Source organism: Salvelinus namaycush, chromosome 35 (assembly GCF_016432855.1).
Source record: "Salvelinus namaycush isolate Seneca chromosome 35, SaNama_1.0, whole genome shotgun sequence".
NCBI classification, from domain to species: Eukaryota; Metazoa; Chordata; class Actinopteri; order Salmoniformes; family Salmonidae; genus Salvelinus; species Salvelinus namaycush.
Window position 1 is genome coordinate 3,113,687 of NC_052341.1, and position 23,805 is coordinate 3,137,491.

At 45.1% G+C, this 23,805-nt stretch overlaps 1 protein-coding gene across 1 annotated transcript; it reads right to left on the bottom strand.

Moving 5' to 3' along the window:
- Nucleotides 1-6,957: 6,957 nt before the first annotated feature.
- On the bottom strand, nt 6,958-23,263 carry LOC120029447 (Usher syndrome type-1G protein homolog). Its single transcript, XM_038974655.1, has 5 exons — nt 23,100-23,263; nt 10,133-10,358; nt 8,651-8,881; nt 8,214-8,375; nt 6,958-7,716 (listed from the first exon to the last, which is right to left on the bottom strand). The coding sequence occupies exons 1-5, from the start codon at nt 23,261-23,263 to the stop codon at nt 6,958-6,960; spliced, it is 1,542 nt and encodes a 513-aa protein (XP_038830583.1).
- Between the last annotated feature and the right edge of the window lie 542 nt (nt 23,264-23,805).

Below are 23,805 nucleotides of genomic sequence, written 5' to 3' on the forward strand. Positions count from 1 at the left end.
GATTAAGGGAATAGGAGCGCTGGTGGGATCCTGAGTGAACTGGACTACCACTAAAACTGGTTTAGCAGAGTGCAGGGTTGTGTTCAGTTGAGCACACTTGGCAAAATGTTTCGCAATGGAAAACTCAAATAATAGTTCTCACCATTTAAAAAATATTTTCTCTCTAATTGAACACGACCCAGGGGACATCAGAGCACTAGGCTATCAGACCTTCCCTCTACATCAACTCTGTCTTGTTCTAATCAGAACAGGAGCTGTCAGTCATGTTATCACACTGGTAACACGGGTGACAGAAACAGTAGGAAGACCTACCCAGCTCAATCATCTTTATAATTACAGTTGAAATGACCAAGATATTAACAATCAGCATCAAAAAAGTTACTTCATTAATTGTAATACACATTTTTAATAACTGTTGTGGGTGAGAGTACATCCAAACATTACTTATGTTGTATTCCAAAGGTTGTATCCACACATATTCGACTTGCAGTAGTGAGTGCATACATAATCATTGAAGTTACATACAAAACACATTAAAATCAAATTGTATTTGTCACAAGCGCCGAATACAACAGGTGTAGACCTTACCGTGAAATGCTTACTTACGAGCCCTTAACCAACAATGCAGTTCAAGAAATAGAGTTAAGAAAATATTTACTAAATAAACTAAAGTAAAAAAAATGTAATCAAAAAGTGACACCAGAAAATTACATAACAATATCTGTTATATACAGGGGGTACCGATACCGAGTCAATGTGCGGGGGTACAGGTTAGTCGAGGTAATTTATAAAGTGACTATGCATAGATAATAAACAGCGAGCAGCAGATGTAACAACAAAGGGGGGGCAATGTAATAGTCCGGTGGCCATTTGATTCATTGTTCAGCAGTCTTATAGTAGAAGCTGTTAAGGAGCCTTTTGGACCAAGACTTGGCGCTCCGGTACCGCTTGCTGTGCGGTAGCAAAGAGAACAGTATGGTGGAAAAATTGCAAGATTATGTTATAATACTTTTATTGGATCAAATGGTTGTTTTATGCAACAGAATAGAGAATTATTAACTATTGTGTGTTCTACTGAGGATGGGCCTCTGGGAGGTAACACTGACAGGAGATTTACCATGTCTTTTGGGTGATAAAACCTAAAGAGCATTCCAGAGCATGAGTTAATGTTTCTGTTCTATACCGTACCAGGGAGAGATGGTTCCAGTTTGGATCTGGCGGGACAGATACTGTCTGCTATGTATTATAGGTATCTTTCATACAAATCTTAACCTTGTGACCCATTCTATATATATATGTTGTTCGTCATGTAGGTTGAAAGGGGTGTATCTTGGCTATAAAAGACCTTTGTAATTTTGACTCGGGGCTCTCAACGAATCATTTGACCGTGAATCGTCGACCAGCCATGACCAATCATCATTATAGTAGAGCACTCAATCGATTCACTTTATATGTGTGCGTTGTATTGCCCTGCTCCCTTATTAATAAGTGATTAAAGATTTAGTTTAAGTATGACTCTGACTTGTGTGATAAGTTTGTCTCTCCTCATTTGATAGTAAAGAAATTAACCACCACATATGGCGACGAGGATGGGATGTGAATCTTCACTTGGTGACCGCTCCTGTCGACCTGGGTAAATCGTGCACGAGGGATCCCTCAAACTTGGGATCTCAGGGAGACTACACTTCGGGAACAAAACAGATGGACCCACCATGGATACCACATCTCAAACTTAGTTTTTTTTTAAATAAAGAGGTGAGCGAAACACGCAAAGTCGAGTTTTTAGAAAAGCCTCTATTACGTATGCTTTAAGTGTGTATTCCTGTGTGAGGGGGGCACCTTGGAGACATAAGCAGGGCCGAGTCAGTGGAGGATGATCTGAGAGTTAGACACTCAGACACCTATCATTGGTTGGTTGCGGGCCACCTAGAGCCGTCCTGACACTGAATTGATCACAGTGGGGATTGCTGCGGTCTGTAGGGCTGAGGGGCCAGGGTGACTGTGGGTTCTGAGTGAAGCATGGTACCTGGTGAAACTCTATTGGAAGAAGGACCTCATTCTGAAATGTGTCTGTGAAACCTTCTAAGTGATCCTCAGAAGTGGTGAATCCCAATTATTTTAAATGTGCTAGCCAGGTATGCACTGGTTTTGGTAATTTAGTGTTAAATATCTAGAATCTGTGTGAACTAGTTTTGGCCATTTAATGTTAAAACATCTGGAATCTGTGTGAACTAGTTAAGACAATTTATGATATTGTATAAGATAGTAAGGTGCACCTGTCATTGTTTTAAACCTGTAATTGTTTTAAGTATGTACCCCATTTTAGAAGTATTGAAAGATGTAAATGTATGAGTTGCATTATCCTAGGAACTAATCATGAGATATAAATTAGAAAATATTCCTGCAGGTAAAAATATTGTTGAAAAACAACTCATTGATTAGGTATGTTAGAGAATAGCATTGTGTGACTGTGATATGAGAGTTGTGTGACTATAGAAATGAGTCTTAATCTGAAGTTTGGATAGTAACATATAGAAATATGCTTAATCAGATTATTGAATTTTGGATAATAAGCTTTTGATATAACGTTGTCTTGGGGTTCAGTTCCTTCACTGTCCATCATAGAATATCACGGGGTGGTATTGAGAGCGGGATGATATTTTAGAAAGCAGCGGAAGGTCTATAGTTCCTGTGAGACTTGATTTTCCCGTGGTTTCTGGGAGGTTAGAGGACCGTTGAGGATCCAATGACGGGCCGGTCATTCTCCGGGAAACAAAAGTAACTTTTTGGGGGTTCTGCTGGGAGTATGTTTGGAGAGCTGCTTCGTAGCTGTGGAGAGTCCTTGAAAACACAAATGGAATGGTTGATGTGAGTACCTAAGAATGTATAATGTTCTATAGGGATTCTGTGAATATATGAAAATATGATAAATTGTATGTGTGTATAATCGATTACTAGAGATTTGATAAAGTAATACTGGGAATATAATGAGATGCAACTTAAACAACCCATATGTAGACGTATGTAGGTTTTGAGTTGGTCCCTTTAATGGATCATTTGATAAAGATGAGGTTTAAGCATTATTAAACTGTCTACAAAGTCTGGGCGATTGTATCAGAAACTGATTGGAATGTGTCCACTTTTGGTTAATAACGTACACTAACGATGTAACTATAAAATGCTTATTGGATTTTCTCCGTCCGTGTACTACTACATTTGAAATTAAACTGCCCGTAAGGCCTGAAAATGTGTTTTATTATTTCTTCCCAGTATGAGAGGAGTTGCTGGATTTATTGAATAAACCTTTTCCCATAAAGTTAGAGCGAATTAAGATGGAATCTCGACGTAATTTATAATGTCGTATAAAGCCTAGGGTATCCATCAAACTAATTATCATTGCGTGATTAATGTGATGTAGTAAAGTAATTTAAATACGTTGCATGAGAAAACATAATCTACTTTCATTAAAAAAACGCAAGATCTGTTTCCTAGTCAATGAATGTCGATTTAACTCTTTGCTAATCTATTCCTTTGGCATGTGAGAATCTCGCCGGAGAAACGCTTGGACCTTTAATTAAGGCTATTTTCTGGGAATTGTGTCGTTATTATGTGCCTGGTTGAATGTTGGGCCTTCCTCTGACACCGCCTAGGTCCTGGATGTCAGGAAGCTTGGCCCCAGTGATGTACTGGGCCATACGCACTACCCTCTGTAGTGCCTTACGGTCATATGCTGAGCAGTTGCCATACCAGGTGGTGATGCAACCGGTCAGGATGCTCTCGATGGTGCAGCTGTAGAACTTTTTGAGGATCTGGGGACCCATGCCAAATCTTTTCAGTCTCCTGAGGGGAAAAAGGTTTTGTCGTCCCCTCTTCACAGCTGTCTTGGTGTGTTTGGACCATGATAGTTTGTTGGTTATGTGGACACCAAGGAAATTGAAACTCTCGACCCGCTCCACTTCAGCCCGTTTGGTCCTCCTTTTTCTACAGTCCACGATCAGCTCCTTTGTCTTGCTGACATTAGGCCATCATTGTAAAATAAAATGTGTTCTTAACTGACTTGCCTAGTTAAATAAAGGTTCAAAAAAACATTGAGGGAGAGGTTGTTCATGCACAGTCATGCATAAGAGTCCACCAGTCCACCAGTCCACAGGCAGAACTCTTGTGAAACACTATACCCCGAACTGGATGCCCGCACAACCTGAGATAACACTTACCTTGGCACAGACAGAATGCATTCCAAATGGTACCCTGTTCCCTATATAGATCCCTATGGGCCCTGTGCAAAAGTAGTGCACTACATAGGGGATAGAGTTCTATTTGAGAGGTAGCCACAGACAGACTGACTGACTGACTGATAACCTCATGTTCCAGTATCTTCAATAAAACGCAAACTGTCCTTAAAAACAGAAATGTGGACCCGTCCCAAATGGTACCCTATTCCCCACGTAGTGCACTATTTAATTATTTTTACCAGATCCCTATGGGCCCTTGTCAAAAGTAGTGCACTATATTGAGAATAGGGTGCAATTTGGCACACACATGTCATTGTAAAATAAGAATGTGTTCTTAACTGACTTGTCTAGTTAAATGAAGGTTGAATAAACATTTTAAAAAATGTAACAGAGTTTAATCCTTTTTATATTCTGTGTCAAGGACATGGTCAGCTGTTCATCTGAGCTAACTGGAGTACTGTACCACTATTATACATACTAAAGTAACAAAACTGTACAGTAATGTCTGTAATAAACAATAAACAAAACATTTTCTATTAATAAATAATAAATACATAAATAACATTACACGTTTGCACAAATATATAGACAAAAAACATGATCAAATGCTCAGTTGCAAATGAATGACAGTTTTCCATATGTGAAACATGTGAGTGTGTTTGTTCCGTGCCAGTGACAGTGAGTGGGCACCGTCCCACGGCACACCTGGCCCTGCCAGACCATCTGGGTGTGTAATTAAAGACGCCCTCTCATGCACGGCACCAGGACCCTAGGGAGGGAGGACCAGCCAGGGAGTGCTGTCCCTGGGGAGAGCCATTAGTCAGGCAGGACCACAGCTCTGTGTGGATAATCATAACACCATCTCAGGACTCCATGGACTAGAGATGATAGTCAGACAGGACCACAGCTCTCCATGGACTAGAGATGATAGTCAGACAGGACCACAGCTCTCCATGGACTAGAGATGATAGTCAGACAGGACCACAGCTCTCCATGGACTAGAGATGATAGTCAGACAGGACCACAGCTCTCCATGGACTTGAGCTGATAGGCAGGGCCACAGCTCTCCATGGACTTGAGCTGATAGTCAGACAGGACTCTGTGTGTCATCTTGAATGACAGTAAAGTATCCAGATGTCACCATGTCATCTCTCTGTGGATGAACAAAACAAAATACATACAATATGATCTCGGTTCTAGAAATTGACTTTTTATATAGAGGAAATAAATATGACTAATAGTCTACATGTATTTCAATCACAGGTGTTTTACTATAGCACTCCACTAGATGGCGCTATTTATCTATCAGCTACAAACCTGCCCTATTTATCTATCAGATATAAACTGGCCCTATTTATCTATCAGCTACAAACTGGCCCTATTTATCTATCAGATATAAACTGGCCCTATTTATCTATCAGATACAAACTGGCCCTATTTATCTATCAGCTACAAACTGGCCCTATTTATCTATCAGCTACAAACTGGCCCTATTTCTCTATCAGCTACAAACTGGCCCTATTTATCTATCAGCTACAAACTGGCCCTATTTATCTATCAGCTACAAACTGGCCCTATTTATCTATCAGCTACAAACTGGCCCTATTTCTCTATCAGCTACAAACTGGCCCTATTTATCTATCAGCTACAAACTGGCCCTATTTATCTATCAGCTACAAACTGGCCCTATTTATCTATCAGCTACAAACTGGCCCTATTTATCTATCAGCTACAAACTGGCCCTATTTATCTATCAGCTACAAACTGGCCCTATTTATCTATCAGCTACAAACTGGCCCTATTTATCTATCAGCTACAAACTGGCCCTATTTATCTATCAGCTACAAACTGGCCCTATTTATCTATCAGCTACAAACTGGCCCTATTTATCTATCAGCTACAAACTGGCCCTATTTATCTATCAGCTACAAACTGGCCCTATTTATCTATCAGATACAAACTGGCCCTATTTATCTATCAGCTACAAACTGGCCCTATTTATCTATCAGCTACAAACTGGCCCTATTTATCTATCAGCTACAAACTGGCCCTATTTATCTATCAGCTACAAACTGGCCCTATTTATCTATCAGCTACAAACTGGCCCTATTTATCTATCAGATATAAACTGGCCCTATTTATCTATCAGCTACAAACTGGCCCTATTTATCTATCAGCTACAAACTGGCCCTATTTATCTATCAGATACAAACTGGCCCTATTTATCTATCAGATACAAACTGGCCCTATTTATCTATCATATACAAACTGGCCCTATTTATCTATCAGCTACAAACTGGCCCTATTTATCTATCAGCTACAAACTGGCCCTAGTTATCTATCAGCTACAAACTGGCCCTATTTATCTATCAGCTACAAACTGGCCATATTTATCTATCAGCTACAAACTGGCCCTATTTATCTATCAGCTACAAACTGGCCCTATTTATCTATCAGCTACAAACTGGCCCTATTTATCTATCAGATATAAACTGGCCCTATTTATCTATCAGCTACAAACTGGCCCTATTTATCTATCAGCTACAAACTGGCCCTATTTATCTATCAGATACAAACACATAGGAAGGAAGTCTGTTGTACTGACCCTCTCAGTGTCATTGAACAGTGTCCATGATTCCTTCTGCTGTTTGAGCCATGTTTAACAAAGTAACGTGCTTTGCCTGTCATAGACTTCATATAGTAATTTCTACAGTAATACTGACCGTCAGAGCTCAGTGTCCTTGATGCCCTCTGGTTCCTCCAGGGTGTCCAGCCGTCTCTTACAAGCCTTTAGCAGCTTCTTCCTGGGTCCCAGTGGGATGTGTATGGAGGTCAGTTCTTGGTCTGAGCAGAACAAAAGAGCTTCGAGGTCAATCTTCTCCCTCCTGAAAATGGGCATGAACTCCCCCAGGCTCTGGGAGGCCAGAAAAGTCTCCAGGCGTCCACTCTCAGACTCCAGCTCCTCATCCAGGCCCACGTCAGTCTCCACCCAGGGCAGCTCCTCGTCCAGGCCCACGTCAGCCTCCTCCCAGGGCAGCTCCTGCAGGGTCCTCTCCGGGAGGCTCAGGGCGCTCATGATTCTGTCTATCTTTATTGCATCATCCAGGCTGGGCTGGCGCCGGGGGAGACGGCCACGGAGGTGGACGTTAGGGGCACGGCCCACCGGCTCAGAGCCAGCCACGGAACCCTCGTCACGGGCTCCAATGCCAAAGAGGCCATCGGAGACGTAGTTCCGTCGGAACACCATGGTTCCAAGACCGGGCCGGGTGAAAAGGGAGTCACGTCCCGAGTCAGTGCTGATCTCGGAGTAGGTGGCCTCGTGGAGAACCGGGTCGCTGATGGCACGGGAGATGTGGAAGAGGGTGTCGGCACGTTCATCGTCATCGTAGTGGTCGTTGTCATGGTGATCGTGGTTGTTGCCGTGGTGAGGGAACATGTCCCGGATGTTGAGGCGCGAGTGGTCCTTAGAGTTGGCGTAAGTGCCCTGTTGAAGGAACATCAATGAAGACAAACCATTTTAATGGAAATAACCCAGGTTCTAGCACTAAGCCTGTGGGAAATGTAATGGAAATAACCCAGGTTTCAGCACTAAGCCTGTGGGAAATGTAATGGAAATAACCCAGGTTTCAACACTAAGCCTGTGGGAAATGTAATGGAAATAACCCAGGTTTCAACACTAAGCCTGTGGGAAATGTAATGGAAATAACCCAGGTTTCAACACTAAGCCTGTGGGAAATGTAATGGAAATAACCCAGGTTTCAACACTAAGCCTGTGGGAAATGTAATGGAAATAACCCAGGTTTCAACACTAAGCCTGTGGGAAATGTAATGGAAATAACCCAGGTTTCAGCACTAAGCCTGTGGGAAATGTAATGGGTTTGGAAGAATACAGTGCGTTTATTTTCTAAAGTTAACTTTCCGTTATTCAGAACCAACTGTTTTGGATGTTGTGTCTTTGCACACAGTAGCTACTTGTTCTACCTGCTTGAGGAACATGACGTCCTGGCCAAGCTGAAGGCCAGACAGCGAGCGAACACTCTTCCTCCCATCCTCGTAGATCTTAAAGGTGCCGTCCACCTGTTTCTTCTTCTCTAGCTTCTTGTGAATCTTGGTCCTCCCCTTGGTTGTGGAGTGTACAGTGGCCTGTATAGATTGCATAGATCGAAACGTGGACTCAGGAGAGGACATTAAACAGATAATTTACTAAATGTACAGCAAGACAGAGTTTGACATATGAAAAAGGACAATGATCAATAGCTGAAATATCTTGAGCTTACTCATTAACTTATTCATCAAGGAACGTAAAACAATATCAAATGATTTACTCAAACTGCCATTGACTATCAAAATAATATCAAATGCATTCATGAGAAATTGACAGTGAAGTTAGCAGGGAAGAAATGCTTTTGACCTCTGACCTGTGAGTATGGCATGTTGGAAGTGACCGTGTTGAACTGAGGAAGCGTGCGGCTTAGCGTGCTGCTGCTGTTATAACTAGAGAAACTCATGGCGTCTGAGTTATCCGACGGTACGCTCTCCTTCAGGAACATTCTGTCCAGGCGCCGGTGGTGTTTCTGCTGCTGCTTCACACAGTCCTTTATCCTCCTTTCTGCCGCGCGGAACGCTCTGTCTTTCAGCTTGCCCACCAGCTTGAGGAAGAGACAGATCTATTCAGTCACTATTTAAATATCACAAATACACCATTGCAGGTTAGGCGATACAATTCAAACTGAGTATACGAAACATTAAGAATACCCCTTTCCATGACAGACTGACCAGGTGAATCAAGGTGGAAAGCTATGATCCCTTATTGATGTCACTTGTTAAATCCACTTCAATCAGTGTAGATGAAGGGAAGGAGACAGGTTAAAGAAGGATATTTAAACCTTGAGACAGTTGAGACATGGATTGGGTATGTGTGCCATTCAGAGGTTGAATAGGCAAGGCAAAATAGGCACCAGGAGCACCAGTTTGAGTTTGCAACTCAATATTAGGAAGTTGTTCCTAATTAGTATTATATTTATTTAACCTTTATTTAACTAGGCAAGTCAGTTAAGAACAAATTCTCATTTACAATGACGGCCAACTACAAATGCAAAAGGCCTCCCTTAATCCCAGACGGGGGCTGGGATTTAAAATAAATAAATAAAATACAGGACAAAACACACATCACGACAAGAGAGACACCACAACACTACATAAAGAAAGACCTAAGACAACCACACAGCATGGTAGCAACACAACATGGCAGCAGCACAAAATATGGTACAAACATTATTGGGCACAGACAACAGTACAAAGGGCAAGAAGGTAGAGACAACAATACATCACGCGAAGCAGCCACAACTGTCAGTAAGAGTGTCCATGATTGAGTCTTTGAATGAAGCGATTGAGATTAAACTGTCCAGTTTGAGTGTTTGTTGCAGCTCGTTCCTGTCGCTGGCTACAGCGAACTGAAAAGAGGAGCGACCCATGGATGTGTGTACTTTGGGGATTTTCGTCAGAATGTGACTGGCAGAACGGGTTTGTAACAAATATATATATGTAACAAATATAATTTAAACAATAACTGAAATATAATTCAAATACAAATATTTTGTTAAAATGGATACAAATATGATGGTAAAATATATTTTTTACAACCTACTGGTATAAAATTGGTATTTGTATTTTATTTGGATCCCCATTAGCTGTTGCAAAAGCAGCAACTACCTTTCCTGGGGTCCACATTGAATATGAAAAATTACATAATACAGAACATTAATAGACAAGAACAGCTCAAGGACAGAACTACATACATTTAAAAATTATATGTAGGCTATACCTGCCAATGGTAATTTAGTAGTCTCAGTAAAGTTTCTTCCTGCATTTGATCCTTGTCATTGCTCCTGATACCTCACCTTGGGGTTGTGAACAGACTGCTTGGCGGCGATGGAGTCCAGGTATCGGACACAGTCCATGTGGCTCTTGGTGGCAGCCATGTCAAGGGGCGTGTGGTAGTCGTTGTCCAGGCACCACACATTGGCACCGAACAATACCAGGAAGGACAGGCAGCTGTGGTGGCCGTTGGCGGCGGCCAGATGGAGCGGCGTGTTGCCCCAGATATCACACTTGTCAGGGTCACCTCTGGGAGGAGGGAGAGGAGGAGAAGGAACACAGGGATTAAAAAGACACAGTACATAATAAAACTCAGGCCTTTTACCCCCTGCTTCAGCATAGTCCATCAATTATAGATGTTAACATATACTTTCCTAGATCCAGATTTAGGCTACTTCTGGACAAAAAAAATCACACTCGATTTCCATCCAGGAATAGACTTAATCTGGTTCCGGGAAACTGAGCCATGGTGTGTGTACCTACTGTATGTGTGTGACACCCGATAATGACATGATAATGACCTGACTTTGACCCAATAATAACCTGATAATGTCCTGATCATGACCTGATAGCGACCTGATAATGCCATGATAATGCCAATGACCTGATAATGTCACGATAATGACCTGATAATGACCTGATAATGACCTGGTAATGACATGTTAATGACATGATAATGACATGATAATGGCATGATAAAGACCTGATAATGACCCGATAATGACTCTGTAAATCAACAGGTTTACAGAACAGAGAAAATGAACCCACCCCTGCTTAGCTATGCCTATATCCTCTTTCACATTACACTAAATTCAGGAAGTAAGATGACCCAATTGGGTGACCTCATGTCGTTTTCAGTTCTACGATACTGCTGACTACCATTTCTACTCTGCTGACTACAGACCATGACTCTGCAACTTATAATTATACCTTTAAATAAATACAAAGTGAAATATATACCCTCAAACAGTGAGGGATCTTTTGATGAAAAGGCGCAAACATTACACAACACATGGATGTCATGACATGACAGATATATCACTTCCTGCTTTGCGTCTCAGAGCCCCTCCCCTTTCCTGTGTTGCCCTCACCCATCCGGCCCAGCGTGGCTATGGTGTGATTAATAATTGAGGTGGTGCAGGTGAAACATTACAGCGATGTTAACATGTATTATTCAACATATGGACTGAGAATCTTTTCTCTCACAGACACCCAGAGAAGCTGTGACCCCAGAGAGCCACAAGGTCAACACCTGGGCCATGTTCAGTTGCCAAATGTTGTCGAACATTGCAGATAGAAATGCCACAAATAGAGCAGTTGTGATTCATTATTCTACATGTCAGAGAGAGGCATGTTTGTTCTACATAACATATTTCTATCTGAACGTTCTAAAATGTTGCGTCCTGATGAACGCTGGCTGTTCTTCATACACTTGACCCTGATTTCTACTTCCTGCATGTCTGTACAAACTGATCAAGGATCAGGTCACCCCCTGTCTACATAATCATATTCATTATGATCTAAAAGGAGTCTAACTCTGTCTTAATAATACAGTTTTTGTCACGTGCGCCGAATACAACAGGTGTAGACCTTACAGTGAAATGCTTACTTACAAGGCCTTAACCAACAATGCAATTTTTAAGTAAAAAAATAGGTATTAGGTAAACAATAGATTAGTAAAGAAATTAAAATAAAAAACTGTAAAATGACAGTGAAAATAACAGTAGCGAGGCTATATACAGGTGGTACCGGTACAGAGTCAATGTGCGGGGGCACCGGTTAGCCGGGCTAATTGAGGTAATATGTACATGAATGTATAGTGACTATGCATAGAGGATAAACAGAGAGTAGCAGCAGCATAAAAGAGGGGTTGTGGGGGGGGACACAATGTAAATAGTCCATACTAACACATTTGATCATTCATGCATTTATAGGTTCAATGTACATCGTCATCATCATCATCAATATGCATCGTCATCAATGTGCATCGTCATCATCACCATCAATGTGCATCAAAGAGATATGACTATCAACGGGACAGCCAAGAGATCTGACTATCAACGGGACAGCCAAGAGATCTGAGTATCAACGGGACAGCCAAGAGATCTGACTATCAACGGGACAGCCAAGAGATCTGACTATCAACGGGACAGCCAAGAGATCTGACTATCAACGGGACAGCCAAGAGATCTGACTCAACAGTAAGCCAACCCTACAATGTGGCCCAGTTAAAGACCAAAACAACTGGGGTTAATACGTAATTAAAACAGAGCCTCAGCACTTTCTTGTTTTCATATATCATTTATTTGAAAATAGGCTACAGCTTCTGATTTCCAAATCTGCTCCCTCAATCTCTAACAGAAAATGTTAATAGGACACTTGTATGAAATATGTTCCCCAGTCAGAGCATCTCCATTCAGTGTATGAAATATGTTCCCCAGTCAGAGCATCTCCATTCAGTGCCATTTAGTCCAAGATTATGTATAATATTCTGGTTCTGGGAAACCACCCTGACCTATATGTTCAGCCCCATTCTTTTCCTTGTACCTTTTAGATACGACATAGAAAGAGGCCTGTATAACGCAGAGAAGAAGTAGAAGCAGATCAGCATTGCTAAGTTCCAGTAGTATGTAAGCTCCTTTAATCTTCTAGCAGGCCTTCTGATATCCACCACAGCTCTGGGCCTGTCCATCCTTAGCTCAGCCACCACCAGCCTGGGCCTGTCCATCCTTAGCTCAGCCACCACCAGCCTGGGCCTGTCCATCCTTATCTCAGCCACCATCAGCCTGGGCCTGTCCATCCTTATCCCAGCCACCACCAGCCTGGGCCTGTCCATCCTTAGCTCAGCCACCACCAGCCTGGGCCTGTCCATCCTTAGCTCAGCCACCACCAGCCTGGGCCTGTCCATCCTTAGCTCAGCCACCAACAGCCTGGGCCTGTCCATCCTTAGCTCAGCCACCACCAGCCTGGGCTTGTCCATCTTTAGCTCAGCCACCACCAGCCTGGGCTTGTCCATCCTTATCTCAGCCACCACCAGCCTGGGCTTGTCCATCTTTAGCTCAGCCACCACCAGCCTGGGCCTGTCCATCTTTAGCTCAGCCACCACCAGCCTGGGCTTGTCCATCTTTAGCTCAGCCACCACCAGCCTGGGCCTGTCCATCTTTAGCTCAGCCACCACCAGCCTGGGCCTGTCTATCCTTAGCTCAGCCACCACCAGCCTGGGCTTGTCCATCCTTATCTCAGCCACCACCAGCCTGGGCCTGTCCATCCTTAGCTCAGCCACCACCAGCCTGGGCCCGTCCATCTTTAACTCAGCCACCACCAGCCTGGGCCTGTCTATCCTTAGCTCAGCCACCACCAGCCTGGGCTTGTCCATCCTTATCTCAGCCACCACCAGCCTGGGCCTGTCCATCCTTATCTCAGCCACCACCAGCCTGGGCCTGTCCATCCTTATCTCAGCCACCACCAGCCTGGGCCTGTCCATCTTTAGCTCAGCCACCACCAGCCTGGGCCTGTCCATCCTTATCTCAGCCACCACCAGCCTGGGCATGTCCATCTTTAGCTCAGCCACCACCAGCCTGGGCCTGTCCATCTTTAGCTCAGCCACCACCAGCCTGGGCCTGTCCATCCTTAGCTCAGCCACCACCAGCCTGGGCTTGTCCATCCTTATCTCAGCCACCACCAGCCTAGGCCTGTCCATCCTTATCTCAGCCACCACCAGCCTGGGCCTGTCCATCTTTAGCTCAGCCACCACCAGCCTGGGCCTGTCCATCCTTAGCTCAGCCACCACCAGCCTGGGCCTGTCCATCCTTAGCTCAGCCACCACCAGCCTGGGCCTGTCCATCCTTAGCTCAGCCACCACCAGCCTGGGCCTGTCCATCCTTAGCTCAGCCACCACCAGCCTGGGCCTGTCCATCCTTATCTCAGCCACCACCAGCCTAGGCCTGTCCATCCTTATCTCAGCCACCACCAGCCTGGGCCTGTCCATCTTTAGCTCAGCCACCACCAGCCTGGGCCTGTCCATCCTTAGCTCAGCCACCACCAGCCTGGGCCTGTCCATCTTTAGCTCAGCCACCACCAGCCTGGGCCTGTCTATCCTTAGCTCAGCCACCACCAGCCTGGGCTTGTCCATCCTTATCTCAGCCACCACCAGCCTGGGCCTGTCCATCCTTAGCTCAGCCACCACCAGCCTGGGCCCGTCCATCTTTAACTCAGCCACCACCAGCCTGGGCCTGTCTATCCTTAGCTCAGCCACCACCAGCCTGGGCTTGTCCATCCTTATCTCAGCCACCACCAGCCTGGGCCTGTCCATCCTTATCTCAGCCACCACCAGCCTGGGCCTGTCCATCCTTATCTCAGCCACCACCAGCCTGGGCCTGTCCATCTTTAGCTCAGCCACCACCAGCCTGGGCCTGTCCATCCTTATCTCAGCCACCACCAGCCTGGGCATGTCCATCTTTAGCTCAGCCACCACCAGCCTGGGCCTGTCCATCTTTAGCTCAGCCACCACCAGCCTGGGCCTGTCCATCCTTAGCTCAGCCACCACCAGCCTGGGCTTGTCCATCCTTATCTCAGCCACCACCAGCCTAGGCCTGTCCATCCTTATCTCAGCCACCACCAGCCTGGGCCTGTCCATCTTTAGCTCAGCCACCACCAGCCTGGGCCTGTCCATCCTTAGCTCAGCCACCACCAGCCTGGGCCTGTCCATCCTTAGCTCAGCCACCACCAGCCTGGGCCTGTCCATCCTTAGCTCAGCCACCACCAGCCTGGGCCTGTCCATCCTTAGCTCAGCCACCACCAGCCTGGGCCTGTCCATCCTTATCTCAGCCACCACCAGCCTAGGCCTGTCCATCCTTATCTCAGCCACCACCAGCCTGGGCCTGTCCATCTTTAGCTCAGCCACCACCAGCCTGGGCCTGTCCATCCTTAGCTCAGCCACCACCAGCCTGGGCCTGTCCATCCTTATCTCAGCCACCACCAGCCTAGGCCTGTCCATCCTTATCTCAGCCACCACCAGCCTGGGCCTGTCCATCTTTAGCTCAGCCACCACCAGCCTGGGCCTGTCCATCCTTAGCTCAGCCACCACCAGCCTGGGCCTGTCCATCCTTAGCTCAGCCACCACCAGCCTGGGCCTTTGCTGCAGCATCAACGCCCCTGGGAGTGTTGTTAGAGGATCTATCTGTCCTATTAGTCCTATCCCTCACCCTGACCTTTCCTCTACAGCCAAAATCTACGCTGTTAATATCTATTTTACACATCTGACACTGCCGCTTCTTTCAGGCATCAATATCTACTGCTCTCGCCACACTTAATTACCATCATGCCTTATAAACCTGTCACTAAGGTCTTGACATATCCCTGGAGTATTGACCCTACCCTCCTACTCTCTTCTTCCCCCTACCCTCCTCTGATCTCTGCCTACCCTCCTCTTGTCCCCATCCCCCTACCCTCCTCTTGTCCTCATTCTCTCTCTACCCTCCTCTTTTGCCCTCTCTCCATACCCTCCTCCTCCTGTCCTCTCTCCCTACCCTCCTCCTGTCCTCTCCCCCCTGTCCTCTCTCCCTACCCTCCTCTTGTCCCATCTCCCCCTACCCTCCTCCTCCTGTCCTCTCTCCCTACCCTCCTCCTCCTGTCCTCTCCCCCTACCCTCCTCCTCCTGTCCTCTCCCCCCTGTCCTCTCCCCCTACCCTCCTCCTCCTGTCCTCTCTCCCTACCCTCCTCCTCCTGTCCTCTCTCCCTACCCTCCTCCTCCTGTCCTCTCTCCCTACCCTCCTCCTCCTGTCCTCTCCCCCTACCCTCCTCCTCCTGTCCTCTCCCCCCTGTCCTCTCCCCCTACCCTCCTCCTCCTGTCCTCTCCCCCTACCCTCCTCCTCCTGTCCTCTCCCCCCTGTCCTCTCCCCCTACCCTCCTCCTCCTGTCCTCTCCCCCTACCCTCCTCCTCTCTTCTACTCTGGTTCTCCTGGGTGCTGTCTCCACCATAGTGGGTTATCAAAAGGCTCTCTAAATAGGCATTATAGCCCTTCCATCCACACCTGCTTGTCCAGCACTTAAACCTTCAACAAAAGAGAGGTCTTTTTACCTGTACTGTCTGTACACATGCACAAAGGAGCTTCGGTAGCTGAAAGAGTAGCTGACTTATCAAACGATAATACAGCCTTACTCCTAAATCCCGTGTCTCTCTTGTTTCCCATTGGAAGTCAGAAAGCACCATTGCTAGAGTGCTGAGGGTGTATTGTGACCGTACAGGACCATCTGACTAGGTGATGTATTTTAAAACATTTTTTTACCTTTATTTAACTAGGCAAGTCAGTTAAAAACAAATTCTTATTTAAATGACGGCCTACCCCGGGCCAAACCCTAATGACACTGGGCCAATTGTGCGCCGCCCTATGGGACTTCGAATCACGGCCGGTTGTGATACAGCCTGGAATTGAACCAGGGTCTGTAGTAACGCCTCTAGCACTGAGATACAAGATGGCGCCGGAGAACAAGGCTGACGTTTTACATATTCGTAACCAATTTTGTTTTTTGTTTGTTTCTTTGTGTTGTTTGTAACTTATTTTTTTACTTATTGTGTATATATATATATATATATATATTATGTAATGTTGCTGCTACCGTCTCTTATGACCGAAAAAAACTTCTGGGCATCAGAACTGTGATTACTCACCACGGACTGGCAGAATCCTATTTTTCCTTTAACGAGTCCGACGAGCCTGATGTGAATGACATACTTCCCAGATGACAGTCATTTGCGTGAAGAGAAGGCGGAGAAAAAGGGGCCAGAGGGCGGGCTGCCTTCTGAGAATTCGAAGGCAATCGAATAAACCCCCATTTCCCTCCATTCTGCTAGAAAACGTTCAATCTTTGGGAGAAAAAAATCAATGACCTACACGGAAGATTGGTAGTTTAATGGGACATTCAAAATTGTAATATCTTAAGCTTCATTGAGTCGTGGCTGAACAGTGACATTATCAACATACAGCTGGCTGGTTATACGCTCTATAAGCAGGACAGAACAGCGGCGTCTGGTAAGACAAGGGGCGGAGGACTATGTATTTGTAAATAACAGCTGGTGCACGATATCTAAGAAAGTCTCGAGGTTTTGCTCGCCTGAGGTAGAGTATCTCATGATAAGCTAAAGACCACACTATCTACCTAGAGAGTTTCATCTGTATTTTTCGTAGCTGTCTACATACCACCACAGACTGATGCTGGCAATAAGACCGCACTGAATGAGCTGTATTCCGCCATAAGCAAACAGGAAAACGTTCACCCAGAAGCGGTGCTCCTAGTAGCCGGGGACATTAACACAGGGAAACTTAAATCTGTCTTACCAAATTTCTATCAGCATGTTAAATGTGCAACCAGAGGGAAAAAACTCTGGACCACCTTTACTCCACTCACACAGAGACACATACAAAACTCTACCCTCGCTCTCCATTTGGCAAATGTGACCATAATTCTATCCTTCGGATTCCTGCTTACAAGCAAAAATGAAAGCAGGAAGCACCAGTGACTCGAACAATGAAAAAGTGGTCAGATGAAGCAGATGCTAAGCTACAGGACTGTTTTGCTAGCACAGACTGGAATATGTTCGCTTTCAAGGAGCGGGACTCTAACCTGGAAGCTTATAAGAAATTGACTCCCTCAGCGTGATCAAGACAAAGGAGATGATTGTGTGCTACAGGAAAAAGAGGACAAAGCACGCCGCCATTCTCATCGACGGGGCTGCAGTGGAGCAGGTTGAGAGCTTCAAGTTCCTTGGTGTCTACATCACCAACAAACTAACATGATCCAAGCACACCAAGACAGTCGTGAAGAGGGCATGACAAAACCTATTCCCCCTCAAGGAAACTGAAAAGATTTGGAATGGGTACTCAGATCCTCAAAAGGCTCTACAGTTGCACCGTCGAGAGCATCCTGACTGGTTGCATCACTGCCTGGTACGGCAACTGCTCAGCCTCCGACCGCAAGGCACTACAGAGGGTAGTGCGTATGGCCCAGTACATCACTGGGGCCAAGCTTCCTGCCATCCAGGACCTCTACACCAGGCGGTCTCAAAGGAAGGCCCTAAAAATTGTCAAAGACTCCAGCCACCCCGGTCATAGACTGTTCTCTCTGCTACCGCATGGCAAGTGGTACCGGAGCGCCAAGTCTCGGTCTAAGAAGCTTCTAAACAGCTTCTACCCACAAGCCATAAGACTCCTGAACATCTAATCAAATGGCTACCCAGACTATCTGCATTGTCCCCCCCCCCCCCTTTTTCACCGCTGCTACTCTCTGTTGTTATCGTCTATGCATAATCACTTTAATAACTCTACAGTGGCTTGTGAAAGTATTCACCCCCCTTGGAATTTTTCCTATTTTGTTGCCTTACAACCTGGCATTAAAATAGATTTTTGGCGAGGTTTGTATCATTTGATTTACACAACATGCCTACCACTTTGAAGATGCAAAATATTTTTTATTGTGCAACAAACAAGAAATAAGACAAAAAAAACAGAAAACTTGAACGTGCATAACTATTCACCCCCCCCCCCCCCCCCCCCCCACAGTCAATACTTTGTAGAGCCACCTTTTGCAGACATTACAGTTGAAAGTCTCTTGGGGTTTGTCTCTATAAGCTTGGCACATCTAGCCCCTGGGAATTTTGCCCATTCTTCAGGGCAAAACTGCTCCAGCTCCTTCAAGTTGGATGGGTTCCGCTGCTGTACAGCAGTCTTTAAGTCATAGAACAGATTCTCAATTGGATTGAGGTCTGGGCTTTGACTAAGCCATTCCAAGACATTTAAATGTTTCCCCTTAAACCGCTCGAGTGTTTCTTTAGCAGTATGCTTAGGGTCATTGTCCTGCTGGAAGGTGAACCTCCGTCCCAGTCTCAAACTTCTGGGACTGAAACAGGTTTCCCTCAAGAATTTCCCTGTATTTAGCGCCATCCATCATTCCTTCAATTCTGACAAGTTTCCCGGTCCCTGCCGATGAAAAACATCCCCACAGCATGATGCTGCCACCACCATGGGATGATGTTCTCTGGGTGATGAGATGTGTTCGGTTTCGACCAGACATAGCGTTTTCCTTGATGGCCAAAAAGCTCAATCTTATTCTCATCTGAACAGAGTACCTTCTTTCATATGTTTGAGGAGTCTCCCCCATGCCTTTTGGCGAACACCAAACGTGTTTGCTTATTTTTGTCTTTAAACAATAGCTTTTTTCTGGCCACTCTTCTGTAAAGCCCAGCTCTGCGGAGTGTACGACTTAAAGTGGTCCCATGAACAGAGACTCCAGTCTCCGCTGTGGAGTTGTGCAGCTCCTGCAGGGTTATCTTTAGTCTCTCTTTTTTGCCTCTCTGATTAATGCCCTCTTTGCCTGGCCCGGGAGTTTTGGTGGGCGGCTCTCTCTTGGCAGGTTTGTTGTGGTGCCAAGTACTTTAAATGTTTAAATAATGGATTTAATGGTGCTCCGTGGGATGTGCAAAGTTTTTGATATTTTTTTATAACCCAACCCTGATCTGTACTTCTCCACAACTTTGTCAATGACCTGTTTGGAGAGCTCCTTGGTCTTCATGGTGCCACTTGCTTGGTGGTGCCCCTTGCTTAGTGGTGTTGCAGACTCTGGGACCTTTCAGAACAGGTGGATATATACTGAGATCATGTGACTGATCATGTGACACTTAGATTGCACACAGGTGGACTTTATTTAACTAATTATGTGACTTCTGAAGGTAATTGGTTGCACCAGATCTTATTTAGGGGCTTCATAGCAAAGGGGGGGAATACATATGCACGCACCACTTCTCCGTTTTACATTATTAAAAAAAAAAAAAAAAAGTACTTTTTTTCATTTTACTTCACCAATTTGGACTATTTTGTGTACGTCCATTACATGAAATCCAAATTAAAATTCATTTAAATTACAGGTTGTAATGCAACAAAATAGGAAAAACGCCAAGGGGGATGAATACTTTTGCAAGGCACTGTAGCTACATATACATATTACCTCAACTAACCGGTGCCCCCGAACATTGACTCTGAAACGGTACCCCCCTGTGTATAGTCTCGCTATTGTTATTTTACTGCTGCTCTTTAATTACTTGTTACTTTTATCTCTTATTCTTATCCATTTTTTTTTAATTACTGCATTGTTAGTTAGGGGCTCGTAAGTAAGCATTTCACTGTAAGGTACCTGTTGTATTCGGCGCATGTGACTAATAACATTTGATTTGATTTGCAGTGCCTTAGACCGCTGCGCCACTCGGTAGCCAAGTGGTTTGTGTGGGGAACCAACATTATAGCCGTCATCTGGCTGTAGCTGCCTACCACTGTAGCTCACAAGGACAGGAGTCCGAGCTAACCTGCAGGCTAACAATGTGGTGGAGGAGTGGGCCCTTTCAAAAGTCGGTCTGAATGAAAACAAGCATCTCATGTAATTGAGCTGGATTTATTATCTAGGAAGGGAGGCCCTGTGAGACAGGATGAGATGCCTCCATTCAACTCAGAATCAGAGCTACCATCAATGAATGACTGGAGGTCCACATATGAAGGATTAATTTAGTAATGATTGATGAACCAACCTAGTCTTCATGCTCCGCTACAGTCCTATACTAATACTACTACTGCCATTAAGGCAGCCCCCCCCGCACCTCTCTGATTCAGAGGGGTTGGGTTAAATGCGGAAGACACATTTCAGTTGAAGGCATTCAGTTGTACAACTGACTAGGTATCCCCCTTTCCCTTTCCACCGCTACTTCCATAGAGGTGTGTGTGTGTGTGTGTGTGTGTGTGTGTGTGTGTGTGTGTGTGTGTGTGTGTGTGTGTGTGTGTGTGTGTGTGTGTGTGTGTGTGTGTGTGTGTGTGTGTGTGTGTGTGTGTGTGTGTGTGTGTGTACACGCTTGCACGCGTGCATAAGTATTCACGCAGCACGGTTGTGCATTGGTGTCTGAGAGACTATTGGTTAGCAGGCCATCCTCCTGTCAGTGACATTTGCCTTTAAATTAGGCTGTTAAAATGGGAACACAGAGGTGTCCATCACATTAACAGCCCTATTGGACGGGGTGAGGAGGGTCAAATTAGCAGACATAAATCCTGAGCTGGCACTAAAGTGGCCGTTTGAATGTAAATGTTGTTCCTAGACAGTAATCTGAACCAGTTGACTGAAGGTTTTCTTCTGCAGTTCAATGCCAGGATAGTGAGTTCGATTCCTGGACCAACAGAAATATACAGTGCATTCGAGAAAGAATTCAGACGCCTTGACTTTTTCCACATTTTGTTACGTTAACAGCCTTACTCTAAAATAGATTAAATAAATAAAATTCCTCATCTATCTACACACTATACCCCATAATGACAAACTGAAAACATGTTTTTAGAAGTTTTTGAAAATGTATTAAAAATATAAAAAAAGAGAACTACCTTATTTACATAGGAATTCAGACCCTTTGCTATGAGACTCAAACTTGAGCTCAGGTGCATCCTGTTTCACAAGATCATCCTTGAGATGTTTCTACAGTTGATTGGAGTCCATCTGTGATAAATTCAATTGATTGGACATGATTTGGAAAGGCACACACCTGACTATATAAGGTCCCACAGTTGACAGTGCATGTCTGAGCAAAAACCAAGCCATGAGGTCGAAGGAATTGTCCGCAGAGCTCCAAGACAGGATTGTGTCGAGGGACAGATCTGGGGAAGGGTACCAAAACATCTGTGCAGCATTGAAGGTCCCCAAGAACACAGTGGCCTCCATCATTCTTAAACGGAAGAAGTTTGGAACCACCAAAGGTGACCAGGAACCCGATGGTCACTCTGACAGAGCTCAAGTCTTCCTCTGTGGAGATGGGAGAACCTTCCAGAAGGACAACCATCTCAGCAGCACTCCACCAATCAGGCCTTTATGGTAGAGTGGCCAGGCGGAAGACACTCCTCAGTAAAAGGCACATGACTGCCTGCTTGGAGTTTGCCAAAAAGGCACCTAAAGGACTCTCAGACCATGAGAAACAAGATTCTCTGGTCTGATAAAATCAAGATTGAACTCTTTGGTCTGAATGCCAAGCATCACATCTGGAGGAAACATGTCACCATCCCTATGTGACGCATGGTGATGGCAACATCATGCTGTGGGGATGTTTTCAGCGGCAGGGACTGGGAGACTAGTCAGGATCGAGGGAAATATTAACAGAGCAAAGTACAGAGAGATCCTTCATGAAAACCTGCTCCAGAGCGCTCAGGACATCAGACTGGGGTGAAGGTTCACCTTCCAACAGGACAACAACCCTAAGCACACAGCCAAGACAATGCAGGAGTGGCTTCGGGACAAGTGTCTGAATGTCCTTGAGTGGTCCAGACTTAAACCCAATCTCTGGAGAGAATCTGACTTAGCTTAAGGATCTGCAGAGAAGAATGGGAGAAACTCCCCACATACAGGTGTGCCAAGCTTGTAGCTTCATTCCCAAGAAGACTCAAGGCTGTAATTGCTGCCAAAGGTGCTTCAACAAAGTACTGAGTAAAGGGTCTGAATACTTATGTAAATGTGATATTTCAGTTTTTTATTTGTAATACTTTTACAAACATTTATAAAAACCTGCTTTTGCTTTGTCATTATGGGGTATTGTGTGTAGATTGATGAGGGGGGAAATCGATTTAATCAATTTTAGAATAAGGCTGTAACGTAACTAAATGTGGAAAAGGTCAAGGGGTCTGACTATAAACATATACATAATTGCATGTCTCTGGTCTAGGCTATATTGCTCTGACTCTGCCCTTTCAGGTGGAAGGAAGTGAGAAGATACTGTGCATAAATTGCAAACTTGCCTCTGCGCACGCTGCACTGACATGCGACAATGCACCTCCACACCTGTTTGTTGATACTTCAACTGGTAGGCCAATTTGCAATCGGGACACCTGAGCTACATTTTAAATTAGTTGCCCTTTACTTCCTCGCAAGAGAAGCTATAGGCTTTATCGGCTGCTTAGGAAACGTAACGAAACTTACCCTCTTTCCACAACGAGCCGGAGCGCGTCAAGGTTGCCGTGGTACGCAGCCCATAACGTCGGTGTCATTCCGTCTTCATCGGGCGCGTTGAGCTGCTTCCGAGTGGCCTCTCTGAGTAGGTCCAGGTAGCCATCCCGGGCTGCCCGGTGGTACTTGTCGTTCATAGTGCCTACGGCTCTGATAGCCTGGCTCATGGTCAGTTATTTGGCATCTAGGTGTGGTAAGAGCTTTCCCTCCGAGGGGGCAAGTTTGTACAAGACGCTCGGTGTTCCGTTGGGTCGTAGGTTGATGCTTCCCTCAGGAAGGAGGCAGGGACTACAGAAGCCAGAGCGGTTGCCAGGGGGACACACCAGACGGTTGTCAAACAGGGAGGGGTTCAGAGAAGTTGACAGCCTTAAACCTGTGCAGATCATGGAGATCTCGCTGTAATCATTTGTTTTAGTTTGAACCTTAGTTAGCTAATGAATTGTGAATGCATTTTTATCCATTAACAGTATTCAATTCTGAATAGTAGCCTAACAATTTAAATTAGGCCCGGCTAATTTTACTGAATCAATTAGTAATGCCAATATTCATTATTGCATTTTAATAACATGTGTCACTGTACAGTAGATTACTAGCTCAGAACACGGAAACGATTCAACAGTAGCCTGACGAGTATGCTTTTCTGACTTTAGTATCAGAATATTTGAGTTGTTATCTTCTG